The sequence below is a fragment of the Astyanax mexicanus genome, chromosome 3 (assembly GCF_023375975.1).
Source record: "Astyanax mexicanus isolate ESR-SI-001 chromosome 3, AstMex3_surface, whole genome shotgun sequence".
NCBI lineage: Eukaryota > Metazoa > Chordata > Actinopteri > Characiformes > Acestrorhamphidae > Astyanax > Astyanax mexicanus.
Window position 1 is genome coordinate 18012910 of NC_064410.1, and position 25515 is coordinate 18038424.

Sequence of the window (25515 nt, forward strand, 5' to 3'; positions counted from 1 at the left end):
AATCAATCAAATGTTGAAAGCTCTATACGCATTTAGATCTCAAATCAGCTGTTCCTGCTGAGAGGACTGGGAATTCTGTTTTGTCATGTCTGTTAATTATAAAACAAAAAAATAAATAATAAAACCAATGCCTATCCAAGTATCTTTATCTTGCAGGTTACACTATAGTGCTGATATGATACAGATGACCCCCTAACAGTCCATTAAATATCCTTTAATTAATTATATTAGCTGTGACCTGCCTACTGGGATCTAGTGATCCATCTGAAACAGGTGTGTTTGACCCCCAGCTGTGAATGATCTGAAGCAGACAGCAGAAAAGAAAATGTATTGAATAAAGAGAATAAAGAGAAATAAGACTAGGTAAGCTTTAACATTCAGCACCATGGACAGCAATCCATTCTGCCCAAGATCTTCACATGTATTTTACTGGGAGGAAGCTTTACCATTTTTCACAGAACTAACTTCCAGCTTCTCCATCCTATAAAACTAACTTAACTTATTAGAGCTGCAACTATTGATTATTTTGCTAATCGAATAATCTGATGATAATTTCAGATAAGTCCGTGATTATTTCTACCATGCCCTCCATCTCAGCTTCATGTGAGTACTGCTCCTGTTCCTGGCCTGTATCAATTCAAAACAATAGAAATACATTTATTCTACTGAAAGTGGGTAACATTAGAATGCAGAGAATTACAGCATGGTTAGAAGGGATGTGGGCTGAGTCTGTCTTACTTAAACCTATAGTAGACATTTAGCAGATTGGTTTTATCTGGGTGAGTGGATTACCAATGCTCTGATCATTTAGAAAAAAAGAGTGTAGCTGTACTGGACTCTGGGAAGGGTTTCTGAATAATGTCAGGACTATCAGAAATCAGTTTTAATTTTAATTTACTCTGAAGCTAGTTTTACAATGACAGAAATAACACATGTCCTGTCTGCTGAGCTATTCATTGTGACTTATTACCTCCAAGAAGTTTATTATAGTTCCTCTACATGTCCCCCTCCCAAACCATCCTCTAACTCATCTACTCCCCAACTCTCCCTAAACTTCTCTACTCCACAACCTTCCCTATCCCCAACCCTTTCCAACCCTCCTCTACTCCCCAACCCTCCCTAAACTCCTCTACTCCCCAACCCTCCCTAAATGTCTCTACTCCCCAACCCTCCTCTACTCCCCAACCCTCCCTAAATGTCTCTACTCCCCAACCCTCCTCTACTTCCCAACCTTCCCTACTCCCCAACCTTCCCTAAACTCCTCTACTCTCCAACTCTTCCCAACCCTCCTCTACTCCCCAACCCCTTCCTAACCTCCTCTACTCCCCAACCATCCCTAACCTCTTCTACTCCCTAACCCTCCCTAACCCCCTCTACTCCCCAACCCTCCCAACCTTCCCTACTCCCCAACCCTCCCAACCTTCTCTACTTCCAAACCATCCAGAACCTCCTCTACTCCCCAACCATCCCCAACCTCCTCTACTTCCCAGCCATCCCAACCCTTCCCTACCTCCTCTACTCCCCAACCTCCTCTATGATTTTGATCATGTTCACTGATCCAGGCAAGTGAGCTCTCTATAAGTTACTGTCTATAAACCAGTCTAAAATAAAAGTCTGTATTTTTGTGTGTTGTTATTCACTGATTTCAGTGACAGAGTTGGTACATATTCAGATGTTTCTACAGAGCCTTTGGTCAGCCCACTGTAATGGTTTTAGATTGAGAGGGCAGTCACATGACCTGCAGGAACACTAAGTAGAGCACCGATAAGAGCCTGATAATCCTGTCTTACAGCGTAAACATCCTGCTCCTTAGGCTGCGGGGGTGAGCTCTGATAAGGGTTAAAGACCACTACACTACTACATGGGACTGATACTTGATGAGCCAGTCATGCAAGATCAGCCTTCCACTTGTCTGAATGGGGAGAGACCAAAATACTGGAAAGCAAACATCAGACTACAACTTAAGAAACATTTTAAATCACTGATCAAATATAATAAAATCCTAATGAACAGTTTGTAGTGTTCTATGCAGCAATGCACAAAAAAAGTTCTTGTTAGAGCTACTTTGCCTGTGCACACCTGCACAATGAGGGGGGCCTCCAAACTACCTCGCTGACCCAGCAAGCTGACTGGCTGTTTTTGCTTAAGGGCAGGACTTTACCCGCAAGGAAAAATGTCATAGTATGAAACATCCTATCATATTTATTAAATCAGAGTCAAAGAGAAATGTACTTTTTATGCACAACATTGCTATCTAGTGGGAAGGGTTTAAACACAATGCTAAATGAACCACTATCTGATACTAATCTTTACACCTAAACATATTATTAAAAATCATACTTTTTAGAAAATGTATCCAGTATAGGGCTGCCACAAACGATTATTTTTATAGTCGACTAATCACCGATTATTTTTTATGATTAGTCGACTAATCGGATCATACGTTAATTGAATATAAAACACAGTTTATCACAATAGAATGCAGCTGCTATTATACAACCAACATTAGATTTCAGCTATATGCTAACTAAAAATAAAAACAATTAAAATCATAGTTCATTAAACCTTTAATGAAATATGCAGCTTGTTGTAACAGACAATTATTTTACTGTTTAGCATAAAGTGTAAACAACTGTGTAAAATAAGGATAAGGCACTGGCATTTATGAAACATCTCAACCGTGAGGTTGTTTGAACTATTATGAAAAAAAAGTATATGAATAAAAAATGCCTCTCTGTCCAGATATTGTGTACATTACCGTACACAGGGCAGCGGTCTGCACAGATCTGATTGGCAGAGGAGAGCGTTTGGTGATTTTACACCACACATGACTGATCTGTGAGTTTACTGCACCGAAAAGCACTGAAAACAGAAGCCACTGTCAGAATGAAATCCTTCTCTGTAGTTTATCGGTTTGGGATGGCATTTGTGACAACGTCTGGGTCCGGATCCGGATCGCGGTCCGCCTATTAGTGACCTCTGTTTTAAAGCTATCAAGATGAGTAAGTTAAGTACTAAGTTAACGCTCTGTTTACGCTAATTTTAGCAGCTAAATAGCAATTTAGCTTCTTCGTCATTTAATCAGCCACAACATGCCTCCTTTTCAGGTGCTCGTGCATCGCGGTTGTGCTGCCGAGGAAGGCAAGTTCTTCATTGCAGATATTGCATTGCACGCGTTTCACTTTTATTTTCTTGGTGATCCCACACTTTTGAGTTCTGTAGCGGGGTAGCCATGAAACCAGAGCCTGTCTGTATAATGTCCTGAGATGTCGTCCACTACCTACCCCGGTTTCCACTACTGCGCATGTGCGTCCAGGACATAAAGGCAGTCGCAGCAGTTTGGAGAGAAAAACAAAGAAAAAAAAAAAAAACGACTAATCGACTATTAAATTAGTCGTCGACTATTTTAATAGTCGACATAATCGTGACTAGTCGACTAATCGTGGCAGCCCTAATCCAGTATGCAAAACATTGAGTTACAATATTGATAGTGATATTAGCTGAGTGTGGACCAAAGTTTAGTTGTCTGAATCCGAATACAAAACAGTTAGGCTCTCTTCTCTGGAAGAACAGCAGAAAGAAATATGGAAGCTAGTCTGACCAGGTTTCAGTCAGGAGGCACTGAACTTGTTTACACCTTTTTTTCTAGTAGGATTGAATACTGTAATGGACTGGACTTCCAAAAAAGACAATCAAACAGCTTCAACTGATTCATAATGCAGCATCCATAGATCTCACTAGGTGTAAAAGAAGGGAGAACATCACCCCCATCCCTAAACCCCTACACTGGATACCAGTATGTTACAGAAAAGACTTTAGGGTACTATTACTGGTCTATAAATGTCTTAATGGTGCAGGACCAGCATATTTATCTGATGTGCTTGAGCAATATGAGCCGAGCTATACATTTAGATCATCAGGAACTGATCAGTTAGTGTCTCCTAAGGTAAAAACTAAACATGGAGATGAGAGTTTAGCTACTATGCTGCTCTTAAATGGATTTAGTTGACAGAGAGTGTTAGAAGAGCCCCAACACTAGACACGCTTAAATCCAGACTGAAAACCTTCATGTTTGATCAGGCCTTTAGCTCAGTTTAAAACACTGCAGCTCCGCACACTTTTATTCTGTAACGTCACTTTTATTCTAATACATTTTGTATTTTTTTCTTCCTATATATATATATATATTTTTTTTTATTTATTTAATTTTATTTCCAATTCATTGTTGTTCTTTTATATGTTTTTAATTTGACTTCTCTTTGTTTTAATCATGTATGAATTGTTCATGCTTTATTCTTATTTTATTTTTATTTCCATTTTTATTGTTATTCTTTTACATGTTTTTTAATTTGATTTCTTTTTGTACTTTCTAATTTGTAAAGCACTTTAAATGGCCGTTGTGTATAAAAGGTTGCTATTTAAATAAACTTGCCTTGCCTTGCATTGATTTCTGTTTAGGACAGAATATGCAACTTCATGCAAGATCATGTCGGGACCATTATTACTGATGCTATGATGGAAGTGGGAGAAATGTTTAGTCTTAGATCATCTGTTTCATGTTTTAAAAATATATACTGAAACACAAATATGACTGTAGAAACTCTAAGCACTTACATGGATTATAACCCTCTACATCAAATGCATATTTTAATTAAAAAAACATTATAATCAATTATACCATTTACAAATTTAAGCAGATGAATCAGGAACTTCAACTCATTGCACATTTCTTCTTTTAAATACTTTTGAAAATTGAAGGTAAGATTTTTTTTTACAATTTGATCAGATTCATTCATACTCTTTTCTACTTACATGCCTGTATTCTGTAACTATTAAAGTTTTGAAACTGTTAAAACAATTTCAGTAATGGTTTGTATTACAGCTCACTTTTTGTGTTGCTTTGGTAAAACTATGCACTGAAAGAAATGGTAAAAAACAAGCAAAGGATACACAAAGATAAAAAAGATACACACAGGGCTAGGGCTGCCACAAACGATTATTTTTATAGTCGACTAATCACCGATTATTTTTTATGATTAGTCGACTAATCGGATCATACGTAAATTGAATATAAAACACAGTTTATCACAATAGAATGCAGCTGCTATTATACAACCAACATTAGATTTCAGCTATATGCTAACTAAAAATAAAAACAATTAAAATCATAGTTCATTAAACCTTTAATGAAATATGCAGCTTGTTGTAACAGACAATTATTTTACTGTTTAGCATAAAGTGTAAACAACTGTGTAAAATAAGGATAAGGCACTGGCATTTATGAAACATCTCAACCGTGAGGTTGTTTGAACTATTATGAAAAAAAAGTATATTAATAAAAAATGCCTCTCTGTCCAGATATTGTGTACATTACCGTACACAGGGCAGCGGTCTGCACAGATCTGATTGGCAGAGGAGAGCGTTTGGTGATTTTACACCACACATGACTGATCTGTGAGTTTACTGCACCGAAAAGCACTGAAAACAGAAGCCACTGTCAGAATGAAATCCTTCTCTGTAGTTTATCGGTTTGGGACGGCATTTGTGACAACGTCTGGGTCCGGATCCGGATCGCGGTCCGCCTATTAGTGACCTCTGTTTTAAAGCTATCAAGATGAGTAAGTTAAGTACTAAGTTAACGCTCTGTTTACGCTAATTTTAGCAGCTAAATAGCAATTTAGCTTCTTCGTCATTTAATCAGCCACAACATGCCTCCTTTTCAGGTGCTCGTGCATCGCGGTTGTGCTGCCGAGGAAGGCAAGTTCTTCATTGCAGATATTGCATTGTACGTGTTTCACTTTTATTTTCTTGGTGATCCCACACTTTTGAGTTCTGTAGCGGGGTAGCCATGAAACCAGAGCCTGTCTGTATAATGTCCTGAGATGTCGTCCACTACCTACCCCGGTTTCCACTACTGCGCATGTGCGTCCAGGACAGAAAGGCAGTCGCAGCAGTTTGGAGAGAAAAACAAAGAAAAAAAAAAACGACTAATCGACTATTAAATTAGTCGTCGACTATTTTAATAGTCGACATAATCGTGACTAGTCGACTAATCGTGGCAGCCCTACACAGGGCGTAAGAAAAAGGAAGACCTCTATTGTGTGCCTATGACAGCTTGCTATCAGTGATGCTAAGCTGGCCAGACTCTGAAGAATAAGCTTGGGGCGTAAAAGTAATGAGCAGTTTAGAATGTCCAGTTTTAGAACATCACATCTATCAGGACCTTCCACCTGAGAAGCGCAAAGACGGGCAGAAAAGACGCGAAAGCATTAACAAAATGGTATGAGCTGGGCCAGGTGCCCGGTGCCTGGTGCAGAGCCATCATTTAAAGAGCAGAGGCTTGCCGAGCCATGCTGTGGCCGACAGCCGTGCAGTTTATCTAGCCGGGCTCTCCCTGCCAGCATGGCACAACTGCCATCCAAACAACCAGTGACTTATCGCTCTGTTCTACCGCTCTCTCTCTCTCTAGCTCTCTCGCTCTTTCTGCCTGGCCAAGAGAACCGCAAGCAATGCAGACAGACAGTTCTGAAGCCAACAACTCTAATGATGTCCAAGTAGGAAGCAGAAAGGCAGATAGGCTCCTGTAGCAATTAAACTAATAGGGAGGCACACTTCCATTCTTTCCATTACAGTCTTTACATCGCAGCATCATTGCAGAAATGTCCCTGCTACTGACAGAGCACCGCGGCTTAATGTATCTGGCTGCACTTTTTAGACTGCATAACCATGCTTAACTTTACATCATCTTTTTCATCCTCAGTCTCATGTCCAATCGGATGTTGCCATCAGAATCTGTTTGTGAGTCAATGACTTCTAAAAAAAAAATATTGTGGAAATAAGAGCAATTTCGACCTGGTCTAAAATAATTTATCTCAACTTTACCTCCCAATTTTCTCCCCAAATTTAAAGCCCAACTACCCTTCTTAATCCTTCCCCATAACTAACAACGCTCCCTAGAAAAACGAAGAGGATGAAAGACTAGCACATGCCTCCTCCCATACAAATGAATTCAAACTCTGCCTCGTTTTATTACACTACATTACATAACATTACATTTAGAGGGCGATTTTATCCAAAGCAACTAACAAATAATGATGTACATTTAGCAATAAAAGACATAGAAGTTCAAGGCAAAAAACACGTTTGACAGGGTCTAAAAGAGGACAAAGGGGGGGGGGGGTGGTGCAGGAAATGAGGTTAGAAGATGCTCTTGCTTTGGTAGTCGAAGGTGGCTTGTTCCACCATTGGGGAGCTATGTATGAGAACAGTCTGGATTGTTTTGTGTGAATGTTTTAAATTGCCAGAAATGCAGCATCACTGAGTAGCCACTGGAGAGCGCAGCTATCCGACTCAGATAGATAAGCCAACATGTGCCTGTCCTGACCAACATCATACTAGGAGTGACGAGGGAGAGAGCGCTACTTACTCACCCAGAGAAAGCATGGCACGTTGTGCTCTCTCAGGCTCTGGATGCTAATGGAGAAGCAGAATAACCTGGGATTTGTACCAGTGTTCCTTGGGTCAAAGTGGCAGTGCCTCAGTCCATTGTATCAAAGACTTGGACCCCCTACCTGGTCCTAAAGCACCTGGCCTGGTAGTGTAAATGCAAGAAGCTTACTACTCTTTTTAATCCTCAGTCTGACATTCAATCAGACATTCAAAATCTGTTTTCTTGATTTTGGAATATCATCTTTAGAGGCTAGCCATGTAAAGCAAATGCTTGAAGGTAACATTCCTTTTCATCCTCAACCTAATGCCAAGTTGGATGAAGGCTTCAAAATTGAGGTTTAAGGATTATCTAAAACCATTATGAACTGATCCTGAAACAGGGTCATTTTCCAGCTTGGTAATTCAAGAACCAACAAGGTAAGCCTACAGTCAGCACATCAGGTCTCTCAAGTACATCTTGCACATCTCTCAAGTCTTCCCATAAAACCTTGCCTATTGTAGCGTATACCTTTGTGATTACCAGGCTCTTGGCTATGGTTTAATTGGGGATTTTAAGGAATTTATGATGATTTTGAGAACCATGTTGTATTTTATGACATGAATTATTTATTCCAGCTGTGATAGCTGTAGACTTTGTATATCATGTGGTACACTTCACCAGAGACTAATAGTATTATTGCATGTATATTAGAGAGATAGCACATCAGCATTGCTGACTGGAGAACATTGGAGAGATGAGAAGCTTACCTCCCCCCAAGAATCTCCAAAAAGCAGTGAATCATGGGAGTGACCTCTGACACTTGCTCCCAAGAGACTGGGTGTTGCACCATATGGTAGCAACAGAGCAGCCTGGCAGGAGGTGTTAACTGCCTCTTTTCTACACTGTGTGTGTGTGAGTGTGTAAGAGAGAGAGAGGGGGAGAGAGAGAGAGAGAAGAGAGAGAGAAACTCATTCTGGAACAGAGAGACCCAAGGGACGGAACAAACCGTTTGAAGAGAAGTATTCAACCGCCAACATGACAGTTATTTTTCCATGTCTAAAACACGCAGACACACTCATACACACAAAATTAGGAAGTCTGCAGGAACATTTGGGGGAGGTGTAATTGCTGCTCGCTCACTCAGTAACACTCACTTGGGCACCAAAAGTGACAAATATAACAGACTAAATATTATAACCTTTCATATTTAAACATCTTCTAGGCCAGGGGTCACTAATCGGCGAACCGCGGTCCGGGTCCGGACCCAGACGTTGTCCAACGCAGACCCAAACCGATAAACTACAGAGAAGGATTTTATTTTGACAGTGTTCATTTAAAGCGACGTAACTTTTCTTGGTTCACACTGCAGCCACGCAGCATCGCTTCCAATCGTTTTCTCCGCCTTTCTCTCGCCGCTTTGGGACGTGCGCCTGAAAGAGCAAGCAGTTTATCTGCCACCAGCAAGAATGTTCTTTTAATCCAGTTCTTTTTTTATCGCCCGGTGAACCCTGCTACAACAGCCAGCTCAGGACAAACTGGTCCTCAATCTTACAAAGTGGTATCTTAAAGCAAAAAAAAGCCTGAAAAAGCTGTAATCAGCCTCTTCTCTGTTTTCTCACTCTGTAGTTTAGCCTGTGGTGTGTGTTGTGCTGAAGCACTGTCCGCGTGGCGCTGATTGGCTACCGCCCAGCAACACTTGCTTTTCATTTGAATAAAGTTGAAAATATCTCAACTTTTTGCTGCTCGCTTCGCCTCGTTCGCGCCACTGCCGCCGCTCTCCTTGGAAAACAGTAGAATTTATTTATAAATATATATATATATATACATATATATATATATATATATATATATATATATATAATTCTAATATTTATATATATATATATATATATAATTCTAATATTTATATATATATATATATATATATATATATATATATATATATATATATATATATATATTTATATATATATATATTTACACACATACAGTTTGTAGTACTGAATCATAGTAATACAAACTGTATGTACTACAAACTGCACACACAAGTTAACACTGGCGACGGTCAGGACCTTGGACTAAAGAAATTTTATCCAACTGGACCGTACTGAATTCTAACTAAATACCCCTGTTCTGGGCCCTCTTGGGGCAAATTTACACCAGCACGTCCACCAATACAGACAGCGTCTTTTAAAACCTGGTTACACCTAATAAGTTCATGTGGCTATATCTGGATTGCATCCTGAGTTTAGCCACATGCATTCACACTTCACATGTATTTCAACTGCATCTCTGGTTAGTCAGACCGAAATCTTGAGTGTGTTCACATGATTTTTATGTGGCATGGACTAATCCAGATCAAGGGTAAAGACTAAAGACCAGGTGTAAGCATGCCCTTTCTGGCAGATATTAATTAGTTATGAACCCAACGAACCCAATTATGAACTCAAATGAGCCTAATGTTTTTAAATGGACTTTGATTAGAAATCAGTATTGACTGTAGACTGGCTGCACTGAATATATACTTGGTCTGTTCAATAAGGTCAATAAAGGACCAATGTTGATCCACTATACGTTTAGTACACATTACTATATGTTCTACACATCATGGATGAGGTAGAGGAGGGCTTTCCAATCAATTCCCTTCTACCGATTTACTGATACAAAATTGATCTCTGGCTTCCAATAACAATGCCTTATTACACTAATATACACTATATTGCTTTATGACCAAGTCATTAGGTTTGCTATATGCTACTATCATTCATTACAATAAGACAACTTATCTCTTTTGACTATTTGGATACTAAGGAAATGTTTGAATTCCTTGTTTTCTCTCGTTAGCCACACTAACTAAAAGCAATGCTCTAAATATGTTGTGACATACTGCAATAATGGCCTTTGTGAGTCAGTCTCATACTGGAAATTCCCAAAGATGGGTAGCAACTACATATAGTCATGGTCATAGTCATAGTACATGGGTACTATGTTATTAGAGTTATTCTAGAGTGAAATTAGTACAGATGGGTGTCAGAATCAGTAAATCTTGGTGGCATACTGGAATGAAAAAACATTTCAAATCATGTGCATCATCAATAACTTGAGGTGCTTATGTTTTTACTTTTACACAAAAATGTTCACAAATTTACTATTTTTGTCTTTAAACAAATGATTTTGTACTGGTTCAGCTTTGCTGTAGCTTACTCCTCTCACTTTGGAGCTTAAACATTTCACTCTGGATTAAAAGTGTCTCAAACTGATAAAAATGGATGCTGGTAGATATTTTATAAGAGTCCACTTCAGTTCTTTAGGGCATTAAACCAATTTACTTGGGGAAAAGGTCCAAAGTCCAATGTATTCTTTTATTTAGCTCCTAATCCATTTTTGGTGCTTAAATGAATGGCTGTTGTACTGGGTCAGTTTCAAATTTGCTTTGCAGTAGCTTACACTTTACACTTTACAGCTTTAAGACTTCATTTTAGACCAAACAGAGAGCAGTACCTGTACTATTGCTGTAAGATATATCTTGATGTCCTACTGCAGTTCTTCTGAGTACATGAATGTCTGTAAGATTGAGCAGTTCCACTTCAGTAATTTAGTTTAACTCCTAATTTCACTTAAATTAATGTCTGTTGTGTTGGTTCAGCTTCTGGCTTGCTTTATCTTTTCATCACAAATAGACAAGAGAGACTTTCTCTAAGTACTAATGCTGGCAGAAACATTATACAGTTTTCTTTAGGGCTCTTTAAATAAGGCTCTCTAAGCAATTTAAGTAAGAAAATTATTTTAACAGCTACTTTTACTTCTACTCAGGCATGTCTATAAGACACCTAATCACATTATCATCTCAATTGTATGGGCTTTAACATTTTTTAAGAGCAAACAGAGAAAAGAATACAGCTTATCTAACCTGTATTAATGCTGGTAGATACTAGGGATGTGTATTGGCTAGAACTTGGTGATATGATACATATCACAAAACATTATCATGTACAGGATACAATTTAATGTATTTCAATAAGGGGTGGGTGTAAAGGCCCTAAAACAATATCACGATATTTAATGGTGTTTCTGCGATAGCGATACTCTTGGAGATATGACAAAACACTAAATTAAAAAAATATTTAAAGAATACACTACTGCAACAAAATGCAAATAACACACCCCTAACTGAAATATTAAGAAATATAAGAATTTTAACAGATTTTTATTAGATTAATCAGAATTATCAATGATCCAAAATGTCATGATACTAACAATAAGCTCCAAATATTTCCATGTATTCAGGACTAAAGTAAAATAAATGATACTGGACAGATATAATCTGTCTCTAGTAGATTATTATTATGGGAAATTAAAACAGTATTTTTTTTTTATAAAAACTGCAAAAAAGTAGTGCCCTGATGTGATATTTAGGGGTGGCTGATATTGCACAATATTTCAGGGTATAATATCGTTTACGATATTCAAAAATGTTGGCGATATTATTGCGTATGATACGATATGACACACCCCTAATTGCAATATATTATCTTATTGAAAATAAGGAGATCCATTGTAATTGTTTATAATAGGACACTGCTGAGAACAGCACTGCTATCCAGTGGGCAGGGTTTAAACACAACACTAAATGAATCATTGTATGCCACCAATCTTTACATCTAACCTAATAAATAAACTAATATTGTGTTTTTGACAATGATACAGTATTGCAAAACAAAATGTATGATGTACTCAATATCAATATGTTCCTACTACACTACCAGATACCTATTTTTTGAGGTTCCACTGCAGTAGATTAATAGTGGAGTAGATTAATGCCTTTAATATCCTTCTGTTCTAAATTAGTCATTTAATTTATCTTCTAACCCACTTTCTTTTCCTTAAAGCAGTGTTTCTAAATTCTGGTGCAGAACCAGGACTGAAAAACACTGACTGACTTAAATGAATGTCTGTTGTGTTGGTTCAGCTTTTGGCCTGTTTCAATGTTTTATTTTTATTATTTCTTAAATGTAACACATGAAATTATAATGTAAACATTGTATAAATTAGATAAACTAACACAAAACCATCCTGTGTCTGTCCTAAAGAGCATCAAATCCTCATTACATAAACCACCTGCCTTCTACATTATGTTTACCATCACTGCTGGAACAGAACCTTGTCTCAGAAATGGGAAATTCACAGCAAAAAATAAAAATAACTTACATTTTAAAGGTAAAAAAGTAAAATTATTTTTTAGGTGTTTTAGGTTATTTTGAATTGAATATCAATTTAAACTGGTTTAGATGGTCTTGACCTGGTCTGGTTTGCTGGTGTATGCTGGTTCCTTTTTCTAGTAGAACAGTATTAAAAGGGCAGAAGCTTTTTTAGATTGTGCAAAAAAAGTCAAATAAAAAACATACAGATGGTGTATTTGAGAAGGTTTCCTCCCGTCAGATTAGATATAATAGACTTATGTTAGGTAAGGCTTATGTTAAATTACTGTGGTAAATAATATCATTAGTAGTACAATATTATACAGAAACAAAGCTGTACACTCTAATTACATAACAGAATAAACAGACAATAACAGTTAGTATTCTTGCTACTACCATAACCTATATAAGAGCTAGTTAGTAGCTAGCACTTTCCAGGCACTGCAGTGCAGTGCGGCCCAGAATCAAACCCCCCAACCCCGTGTCGGTTTAACCGGATCTCACCTGCAGCCTCCTGCGCCGAATAATCCCGGTGTCGTCCATCTCAGCAGCTCCGGAGGTCCAGATTCGCCTGGGTTATCCTCCAACTCTGACTGGGACAGTATGTAAGACCGAGCTGGGGGAGGGGAGGGCTCGGTATCAGGCCGGGAATCCGCACCCAGACGCCGTATTAGTTTCGACCGGAGTCCCGCAGAACGCTGACGGCAGCACAGGGAGAGCAGCAGCACGGAGCTTCAGGGAGCCAGCCGGTCCCATTCTACCGGAGCCTGGAGAACTGGGGCATCTTCCTCACATCACCGTGTACACACACTATCAACCACTCCCAAAATCACAGCAACAACACAGCAACCGGCGGAGACACTGTACTAGAGCAACGACTACACCCCAGCTACGATCTGTAATCCCACAGTAACCTCAAAGCGGCTGCTAGTGACCACAAGAACTATCAGATAAACTGGTTAATTACCCTAGCAGTCACCCCCAGCCCCCCAACACAAAGAGACCCGCGGAGCGCTGAAGGCAGAACACCCGTCCTACCGCAGCCTAGAGCCCGAGGAGGCTGCCTGACCAGGACACATAACCACACCAGCCGCCGCCGCCGGGCTGGACCCACGGTAACGGTAACGCTCGCTAGCTAACGCTAGTGTTGCCGTTTTCGCCCCGGTCTCCGCTGTGTGGCCTCAGTTACCTGAGGTAAATTCTGAGGTAATTTCGTTTAAAGTAGCCACACAACCACCGAAAGGCCGGTTAGCTAACTTAGCTAACGATATATTCCCTAAAGACAACCGTAACGAATTAAACCAACAATAACGGTAACGGAATAAATCCGCTCAGAAGCGGCTAGCCTGGCTAACAGACCTTCACCCCCCAGTAAATAACGCTTCAGACTCAGACCGCTCAGCTGCTCTCCCGCGGCCGCTCGCTTAAAGCTCCCCTCCGCACTCCGTTCATATAAAAGCGTTGACATAAAATCCTCATATTTTACCGAAGTTTTAACGCGTTTGTTTTTCGTTAAAGCCGTTACAGACGGCGCGCGCTACGTCCTCGCGCAGCTCGCGGATGATGCGTCCACTGCGTCCTCGCGCTCCCATCACATGCAGCTGATTGGCCGGAAAGCTTCCCGCTGCTTTTATGATCTGGGAAAACAGCCAATCAAAAAACAGAACCTGCTATGTGCGTGTGTGTGCGCGCGCGTGTGTGTGTGTGTGTGTGTGTGTGTGTGTGTTTTCTCCCTGGAGACGATGATCCATTCATTCTCAAGCCACAGCTGGATCCTATGGAGCCTGTGAGGTGACGTGGTGGTTATTGTTATAACAAAGATAGTATATTACAACCACAAATAATATAGATTCAGATAATTAATTTAAATAATATATTGAGAATTTTACATAGTATATTAATATAATACATTGACATAATATATTTTTAAACATTTAGATAATATATTAATATAATATATTTAAATACCAATTATTGAAGTATTATTAACAAGATATCATCAAAATTAAACAAATTAAATAATATATTAAGCCCACAAGACTAGGGGGAAAGGGGTATATAGAGCCCGTTAAATAGTATAAGGCAATTAAATGGTATAAGGAGCCTAGCAGGGATGAGACATGCGGATCTAGTATTGACGTGTTTTTAAAAATGGACAGTCCAAACAAATGGTCAAAACAGGCAAGATTGGCGATGAGAGTCCAAAATACAACAAAGAGGATCATACCAGGGGACAGTGAATCAGTCCAGGAAAGTTACATAACAAGACAATTGCACATCAAACAATCGTAAACGGTAAAAAGAAAACAATGCTTTGAATGTCAGACGGAACCAGAACAATTCTCAGCAGGGATGCAGAGGGAATAAGGTGTGTATATATATATATATATATATATATATATATATATATATATATATATATATATATATATATATATATATATATATATATTGCTTGGAAAGCAATATAAAAGTCAGGTTGAATGTAAATAATCTCATTTCTAATTGGCTATCCTGTTTTTTGCTGTAAAACAGGGCACAAACACAACAGAGGTACAACAGAAACACCAAAAAGGTCTATGGAGATTAATCCATTAATGTATCCAGCAATGGCACCATGTGCACCATTGTAAATCCTTGCAGTAATTACATCAGGGTTAGGAATTGGGGCAGTACTCGGGAGAGTGTTCCTCTGTGATTTGAATTCTGCCAAAACTAACAGTTTGTGACCCCTGGATGGGGAGAAACTAAATGTTTGACAAGAGTGGAAACCCAACTGACAGCTGTGATGTTCCCTGCTTTAGGAAAAGGAGCAGGACAGGCATGCTGGATTAGGAGCGATGAGGAATGTTATGGAATGTTCAGTGCTCAAGGATTACGTCTGTTTTTTGGCCGTTTTTCCACAACATATGGTCTGTTCACCCACGCTCTTTTACACAGATGACATGTTCATCCCGGAGCATGCCAGACACTGTAGAGGCAGTCAGTAAACACAGTGTCTGAGAGAGATAGAGAATGATCATTTCATTAACCTAAATAATCTATTCATTCAGTATGAAGGTTAGAATGCGTGTTTGTTGATCTTTTTTATCATGCACACTAGCAATCGCTCCCAATATTACAGCAACGATACCAGAGCAACTATTTCCTAGCAACCATTCAGAATGCTAAAATAACCACAGAGGAAGCCCTCACAGCCATTCAATACCATAACAACCACTTAGCAATACCCTTGCAACCATCCCCAATACTGTTTACTGCCAGACCTGTATGGTCGTAAAATTACTTAAATAGAACCTGTCTGACCAAGGGCGTAGGAGCGGGCTTGATATTGGGGGGGACACATTTGCCAATATGAACCCAAGCCCACCCAATAATTTCCTAGAACAACATTTGTGGAAATTACTTTTAATTAAAAGTAAATTATTATTATTATAAGGTGATTTTACAACCTAAACATGTTACTCCACATTACAGCTACTGTTGTTAGAAAAATTATGCAAGCAATGTCTGAGTTATCACCTAATATTTAAAATAATATAACAGATTATTATTATTGTTATTATTATTATTATTATTATTATGTATTGGCATGTCAATTCTGTTGTATATTTACATTTTCTCCTGCACTTTTATTTTTTTCTACTGAGAGCTCTTCTTAAGATGGTGTCCTTTTATGTAAAAGAATGTAACTTTACGTTTCATAGAGACTTTTATAAACGTCAGGATATGTGGTCTTACTGTGAAATACAAATGAACAGAAGTCACGTTACAGCAGTGTTTCTCAACCCAGTTCTTATATATTCTACTGCATATTAAAACTGTTCTGCATATTCTAGAGCTTCCTCTGGTGGATATACATGATTAATTTAGGCTCCATAGGGGGCTAAAGGATTTTAACAGGTAAACTCAGTAAATGACTGTTTATTAGCTGATCAGGTGGAAAACACTAGTTTAGGGCAGTGATCGGGGTTAAGTAACTGCTTTAAACTACCAACTTAAAGTACTGTACGAAATTCTGGCGATCATCTACATCCAGCTTCTAGATAACTAGTTAGTTAAATCAATTTTCGTTCATTATAGCTCACAGTAAGTCCTGTAATCCTAAATGAATAAACAGTTTGAAAATTAAAGTGATTAGCTGATCAGGTACAGGGAAACATTACATATATATTTTATTTTTTTCCTTTTACCCTGACTCCCAGTCTAGCTAATTCCAAAGATAAGCTTACACACTAACACAGCTGCAGTTTATTAATCACAGTGGGTTTAAACTGTGTGCGGATTCAGAGACGTGTATTTTTAACCAGCTATCAGAAACATATCATCACAGTTTACGTGGTTAGCCTATCGTTACCTTTCTTTTAGAAAAATCTCCGTATATTCATCTCTGTTTTAAAATCAGCTGAAGCTGCTGCGTCCCGATCCCGCTGCTAAATCTCACAGCGAGGGGGCGGGGCTTCCCCAACAGCAAACTGCCTCTGCTCCGCGCGCCGCAAAACCAGCAAGCTGATTGGCTGTTTCTACTGAGAGGCGTGACTTAATACCTGAACCGGCTCCGTGATTGGTCCGGTCTGTCTCCTCATTAATAGTACAGTTGACCTGAGCGAACTGATATCATTTTTGGGGGGGACAAATCCACCTGTTTCTAATATGCTAATATGCTAACTGCGGCTGGGTAGCACTGCTAAGTGTGGCTGACTATGTTGCTAACCGGGGCTGGGTAGCGCTGCTAACCGGGACTGGCTATGCTGCTAACCGGAGCTGAGTAGCACTGCTCACTGGGGATGGCTAGCACTGCTACCCAGGGCTGGCAGCTTCCCCATTTGAAGGGAAACATGTCGACACCCTTGCTTATTCAATATAGTCATCCTTGTGTCACTTAATGCGCCTTATAATCGAGTGCACCTTATGTATGAAAATAGACCATAAAATAGACATTTATTGACAGTGCGCTTTCTGTAAGAAAATAGACCATAAAATATTAGTTTATGGATAGTGTGCCTTATAATCTTGTGCATCTTATAGTTTGGAAAATACCGTATTTGCAAATTGAGAAAACTTTGTACACTGATGAACCTTCCCAAGAGTGGCTAGCCGGCTGAAACGATTTCAATATTGAAAACTCATCCAGGAGGTCACAAAAAAAACCCAGACCAACATTTAAAGAACTGCAGATCTCACATGCCTCGAGGCCAGTGTTAATGATTTAATAAAAAGAAAGCGACTGGTCAAAAATGGTATCCATGGGAACATTCTAGAGAGAGAGAGAAAGATAAGCCATAGTATTTCCAAGCAATTAGACACAACTTTTGTAATAAACAATGTAACATCTACACACACAGACACACACACACACACACACCAATCTCCTGATACACACAGTGAGACACTGATAGCTGTGGACTGGCTGGAGCAGCTGCACAGCTGGAGCTTGCTTTGCTTCAGTGCTCTGCACTTCCGGCTCTTTCGCGTGAGCACAGATGAGGCAGTTGTTTATTTCGTGCAGCCTTGGCACCTCTGCCCACTGTGGAGGGGCTTCATCAAGCAACTTAAAGCTGGAGAGCTCTTACAGTAATTATAATGCATTAGCTTATTAACTTTAAGAAAAGCAGCAGCAGTGCTGCACAGTTCAGCCAGGACTTCAGTTAGAGCTGGCCAATATGACTATACTTTATTGCATTGAGATTAATTTTCTGTAGCAATTTTCTTTTTTAAGAATATTGTGGTGACCATTGCTATGGAATTCCAGAAACTGTGATCAGGAAAATTCAGCCTGTGTTTGTGAGTGTGAAGGGCACAGGTAGGAGGGACAGTGGAGCACGGTGCTTCCTGACACATTTTATGAGCTAGACAAAAAAAGACACTTAGTACATGAACAAACAGAACCAGATCTAATACTCTGTGATGAGTGTGTATGGTGAAGGGGTATATATAGTGACAGGTGAAGTCAATGTTCCGGTGATTAAGGTCTGGGTTGTGTCATGTGATCATGCGTCATGTAGGGGAGTAATGGAGGATATGGAAGATCACAGTGTTGGCAGTGTCGATGAGCTGAGAGTTTGGTACTGACCAGTGTTCCAAACTGTTGAACAAAGAACCACAGTTGAACTAAGAACCGCAGGGGCATGTGGCTGATAGGCTTTATTCAACTCTGCAGCAAATTGCAAAGATATGGATCATATGATTGGGTGGCATTATCACCCTGCTAGCGCTGCGGTTAGCGGCTAACACTAATTCTGCTGCACCCAGCCTTGGTGCTGGAGAAACTTCACTGAAAACTTATTCTTAGACAAAATATTGAAAATCGAAGCTTACTGTAAATAAATTAAAGTGCTTTACTCACTCAAATAAACGTTTTTTCAGGAGAGAAATCTGTGTAGATTCATCCAGCACTCGTTTGAACTACAAAGAAAATGTAGCCATCCTTACTAGTGTCTCATAATGCACCTTATAATCTCTGTGCCTTATGTATGAAAACAGACCAGAGAATTGACATTTATTAATAGTGTCTTATAATCCAGTGCGCCTTATAGTCCGAAAAATACAGTAAGTCAAACTCAGGAACAAACTCAGGCATAAATAAATATATACTTTTAAACCCTTCAAAGAATAAACAGCCAACATCACATTTAAACCCATATTCACCCAACCCTCCCACACTAAACACAACTCCAACTGAAACCACCTGAGCCACACAGCCTACACACAACACAAGGAAACACAACTAAACAGAGTGAGGCTCCTTTTTATCAAGACCATCATTTTTAAGGAGCGGAGGAAGCCACCTGATTAGAAACTAGACAGCCCACCTGTCACATAGGCTACGACATGGGTTCCACCTCACGACTCATCTGATCTAGAAAGTATTATTTTTGCAATATGCTTTCTTTAAGTTTCTATTATTTTTTACTTTCATGGCTTAAGCTGCTTTTACACTGAATGCATTAAATTCAGCACAGCACTTTCGATCAAATAGTTTTCAGTGGGATACACAGAACAGACGTGTAATTTAATTGTCTGAAGCTCTGTGGCAGGTGCAGCAGTAAACAGAGTCCAGGTGTAGCAGATGTCCAGGATACTGTAATGTATAGTTCTAATTATTTCCATTTAGGTGCACAGCAGATAAAATAGTTGGTATACTTAATCTGATGCTCGCTCAAGGGCACCGCACACATTTTGGTGCCCTGCATATCAGCAGCAATGGGGACATAAGCGACCATCACACAAAGGCACTGGTTGAGAAACCCTGTACCAGGGTCTCCATACAGTTCAATGGCACAGTTCAATGACACAGTTCAACCTCAGGGACTTTAAAAGGCAGTACCCCTCGTACTCATGGTGATCTCTTACTGCTATAGATAATCTTTTATATACAGTGGGGTAAAAGAGTATTAATTTAGCCACTGATTGTGGTCTTTGAATTAGAAAGATGAGAGAGGTCTGTCATGTTCATCATGGGTACACTTTATCTGTGAGAGACAAAATGAGAAAAAAAATCATGTTTAAAGAATTTATTTGTAAATTATAGCGAAAAATAAGTGTTTGGTCAATAACAAAATTTAACTCGATACTTTCGTTTTTGATCATTGTCATTATACAATACCCATACAGACAATGATAGGAGAAGGTTTTGGCCTAAAATCTCAGGATACATGGCCCCGTTCATTCTGTCCTTAACATGGATCAGTCATCCTGTCTCCTATGCAGAAAAAAGCCCATAAGCATGATGTTTCCCTCCCCATGCTTGACTATAAATATGGTGTTCTTGGGATTCTCCTTCCTTTAAACATGTCAAGTTATATTTTGGTTTTATCTGACCACATGATATTCTCTCAATCTTTGTCTGGGTCATCCATATGCTCTCTGACAAACTTCAGATGGGCCTGGACATGTACTGGCTTAAGCAGTGGGACATGCCTGGCACTGCAGGATTTGAGTCCCTCTCAGCGTAGTGTGTCAGTGACGGTAGCCTTTGTAACGTTGGTCGCAGCTCTCTGCAGGTCATTCATCAGGCCCCTGTGTGTAGTTCTATGGTTCTATGATTCTCATGGTCATTTTGTTCCCATGGGATAAGATCTTGCGTGGGGCCCCAGATCAAGGAAGATTAGCAGTGGTCTTGTACATCTTCTATTTTCTTCCTATTGCTCCCACAGTTGACTTATTCACACCAACCTTCTTGTCTATTGTATTTTCACTCCTCCCAGCCTGGTTTAGATCTACAAATTTCTTCCTGGTGTCCTTCGACAGCTCTTTGGTATTGGCCATGGTTGAGTTAGGAGTTTGACTGTTTGAGGCTTTGGACAGGTGTCTTTTTTACAGATAATGAGGTCAAACAGGTGCTATTAATACAGGTAATGAGTGGAGGACAGAAGAGCTTTTTAAAAGAAGAAGGTCTGTGAGATCCAGAAATCTTGCTTGTTTGGGGGTGACTAAATACTTATTTTCCATCATAATTTACAAATAAATTATTTGAAAATCTTAAAATGTGATTATGGATATTTCCCGCATAATTGAGGCATACCTTTAATAAAAATTACAGACCTCTAAGTAGGAGAACTTGCACAATCAGTGGCTGACTAAATAATATAATATTATAATAATATTAAACTGCACTGAAATAAAAATTCGTTCAGAACACAGGACCTTCTATGTGTATTTACTTTACTTTTCCACCCTAAAACAGCTCTAACAAGTAGGCAGATAGAAGATTCTCGCATGGTTTGTTGCGATGGGGCTTGGATTTTTCCTGTGTTGGTGTGTGAGGCTGAGAGGGAGGGAGTGATGGAAATGGTCCAAGTTATGGGGATTTTTCAACCCTGTGACTGTGAGTGAGAGGATGATTAAAGTGTGGAACTAGGGTAAAGGTGACATAAGGAAGAAGTGCGTGTGTATATAAAGTCTTTTCTGCCATCACAAAAACAGAGCAAGAGAGAAAAAGAAAGTATTGTGTGAATAGAATTAAGTACATAATGTATATGTACATATGTTATATATTTCCTTTTGTAAATTTAAGTCTTTATTTTAATCATTTATTTAATTTAATATATTTATTTTATTCACTACTGTTGTCACTTATTCTTTAATGATGTTTAATGCTTTATTGTAATTTTGTTAAAATGATTTGACAATTTTGTTATTACGGTCATACCAATAAAGACTCATTGAATCTTGTGAATGAGAGAGAGAGAACAATGGTAAGAGAGAGAGAGAGACTCCTCTCAGTCTAAGCTCTGCACACAAGCTGTTAGTGTGTGATAGGGACTGAGCCATGCACCAAAATAGTCTTGGCCGGCCGCCGCTCTGCCTTTACTGCGCTATTTGGTGACTGTTATGAGTCAGAGTGTTCAAACGCAGCCAGCACAGCTCGGCTAAAGCAGTTATTGGTAGATAATGAGGTTTATGAATGACATGAATACAAAAGTGCAGAAATACGTCAATGAGAGAAGACACAAGCCAGACAGAGCTGGCACATCATAATCATCATCATCATCATTATTGTTATTATTATTAATAAATTTAATCTATTGTACATACAATAGAACATCCCGCATAGCAAAGAACATTGAATAAACACAATTGCATCTACTAATGTTGACAATGGAAAAATAGTCTTTGGTTGATGTTGAAATTCTGACAATGAATCAATGTCCATTTAAAAGTCTTGAATACGTGGGCTAACAGACAGCATGATAACACCTCGATGCTAACCCTGCAATTATGCTAGCAGGCAACAAGTCGTGAGCCATGTTCCACCACCACCTGCTTATGAGCTACCACATCATGTGGCAGACTGGGGTTCAATTCCTGGTCTGGGTGACAATACTCTGATACAGGAAAATAACAATTTGGTTAATTGTATGAGGGAGACGTATTGCTGTATTTAGAGTTTAGAAAAAGTATCTAAAGTACTGGAAAATGCTTCTTAGCAGTTGTAAAAACAGTAAAGTCTTCTTGATGTCTCCTTAAACATCTAAAATAGCTTTTTCCCTTCAGTGCTGCAGCATTCCGTGTGGTAAAATCATCATAATTTTATCTCTCACTGCACCAAGAAGACAGCAATAGGTAAGATAATTAAAAAATTACAGTCAATGCTCAACTGCTAAGATAATTGATTTAATACATTTTTGAAATCAGAGATTTTGATTGTCAGAATTGACTGAGTGGAAAATCCAGAAGGTCTTTCTTAGGACATTGTGGCTTTCTTAAAGTTCAATAGTGCTGTGTGTGTGTGCCTCTTTTGGATCAGTGTAGTTACAGTGGAGTGTGTGAGTATTTTGCTCCAGTGCACTCATAACCACGTCACATACACACACACACACACACACACACAGCTAATGCCCCCCTCCCTAAAGTAGGTCAGTGCTCTGACTGCTCCTTCACATGTTTACACACACACACGCACACACACACACACTCTAACCCATTCGGTCTCTAGCGAATCTGCACTACAGCAGAACAGACGAGGCTCCGGATGTCTGAGACATGCGTGTGATCATCTGCCAACATGAGTGTAAACGTAGTTCAGTGATGCAGACAATTCCAGAGAAGGAGGAGAAAACAGAATAAGAGAGAGAGAGAGAGAGAGAGAGAGAGAGAGAGGGAGTGTTCAGCAGTCAGAAAAAAAAGTAAAGTCTGGGGTGTGACAAAGCGATGGGAATATAAGCTTCCATTGCTGCATGAGCTACATTATCCTTGTAGTTCAGCATCACACTTCAAACACCAGCAGTATGATGGATAATCTACTAAACCTGGAAGAAAAGTGTGTAGTTTGAATTTTGCATCTGATACTTTTCCTCTATGCTCTTATTCATCTCCTTTATTGTGTTTTAGATAGTCGGTATAATCTTCCCCACAATTTGCCCCACAGATGACCTACAAATTGTCTCACTGAATCAGTTTTACAGATCCTTACAGAGACTTACAGAGATTACCTATAATCTACCTATAAAAAAGCAAACTTTGTATAATCTGCCTCATCTGCAATTTGCCCTATGTGATCAACTTTACAGGCAGACTATCTATAATCTGCCCTATAGGATCAACTTTACAGGCAGACTGTCTTTAATCTGCCCTATAGGATCAACCTTACAGGCAGACTATCTTTAATCTGCCCATATACTTAAATTTAAAGACTGATTATCTATAATCTGGTAGATACTAGTATAAATCTAAGGTAGACCATCTATAATCTGCTTTATAGGATTAACGATCTGTAATCTGCCCCATATGATCAACTTTACAGGCAGACTATCAATAATCTGCCCCATAGGATCAATCTAACAGGCAGAATATCTATAATCTGCCCCATAGGATCAATCTAACAGGCAGAACTTCAATAATCTGCCCCATAGGATCAATCTAACAGGCAGAATATCTATAATCTGCCTCATAGGATCAACCTTGCTGGCAGACTATCTATAAACTGCCCCATAGGATCAATGTTACAGGCAGACAATCTATAAACTGCTCATAGACTCAAATTCACAGACAGACTATTTATAATCTGATGCATAGTATAGATTTTACAGACCCAACCCTAAAGGCCCATTATCTGCCCATAAGATAAACTAAACAGGATTTATCTCAGAGGCAGAGTTTTTTTTGTTGACTTTTCATTCACAACATTTGTGTAGTAATTCATTTTCAATGCTAAGGACTGCATTTAAAAGCAAACACCTAAAAATCTGCCCCATAATGAAAACCTTTCAGACACACTACCTAAGAGGTAGGATTGATCATAAAGAAATAGTACTGCCCCTTAGGACATACAGACAAAATAATTACAGTCTGCCCCACAGGACAGACTTTACAGAAAAAAACTACCTAAAACACCTGGACATGCTTTGCCGCCCTACAGTCTGCCCTAGAGCACAGTCATATCCACTTCAAATAAATATAACACTGTTTTTACTGTGCAACATAAAAGCTAGTCAAAATAGACTTCTGATATAATGTAGCTCAAGTGTTGTTTTATGTGTTTTTGTTCTGAAAAACAAAGAGCCCTCAGGGTGTGATGAAAGCAGGCAGGAAATAATGACTAAAGTCTCGGGGTGCTAAAGTTAAAGTGGTCAATTACGCTCACTGTTGATATGGAGTTTCCCTTTTGGCCCAGCAGAATAACAAAGTGAAGCAGAGCAGCCTTCCCTTATCTTCTCATTGCAGGCCTGACAGCTGTACCAACCCTGATTCAAAAAACCCTCAAACTAATGACTCCACCTAAAGAAAATAATGAGCCCAAATCATTTGTGTGCAACGTATACAGACACATTCATTTTAAAAAATAAGTGTTTCAATGGACTGAGTGTACCACATCATAAGAAGAATCTACATCCAGTGCAAAACGAGCTTAAAGGCCTATATCCCACTAGTGATGCCCCAACACCACGCGCCTCCTATGATACCTGTAAAGTGAGCCACCACCTCTTTTCGAGCTGCTGCTGATGCAGCATTGCCGAGTAGCCTGTGTGCTCAGAGGAAAGCACAGCAACTAATACATCAGCTCACAGACGCCTCATGTTGTGGACATCACCCTTTGGAGTGATGTGGGGAAAGAGTGCCATCTACCCACCAAGAGAGAGTAAGGCCAGTTGTGCTTTCTCAGGGCTCTGGTAGCTGATGGCAAGTTACATGAACAGGATTCGAACCGGCAATCTCCTGATCATAGTGGCAGCACCGCTGGACCCCTTTATGAAACACATTTCATAAAACCCCACACCCAAAACTTAAAATACCTCATATATCCTGCAAAATGAAGCACTGTAACCAAAACTAGTATATAGCATTATCAAAATAAAACTTTTGCATCAAATAGCACACACTTCATTCATGTTACCATATTTTGTTGAACCAGCTACATACTGTAGGGCAGTGGTATTTAATTACAAT

At 39.2% G+C, this 25515-nt stretch overlaps 1 protein-coding gene across 4 annotated transcripts in view; it reads right to left on the minus strand.

The window, feature by feature from the left end:
* Positions 1–14220, minus strand: part of mast1b (microtubule associated serine/threonine kinase 1b) — a 66434-nt gene extending 52214 nt beyond the window's left edge. For all 4 annotated transcript variants that reach the window (XM_049476140.1, XM_049476139.1, XM_049476142.1 and 1 more), the window contains exon 1: positions 13132–14220. In XM_049476140.1, coding sequence (XP_049332097.1) covers positions 13132–13170 — 39 coding nt within the window. In that variant the 5' untranslated portion in view covers positions 13171–14220. The remainder of the gene's footprint in view (positions 1–13131) is intronic.
* Between the last annotated feature and the right edge of the window lie 11295 nt (positions 14221–25515).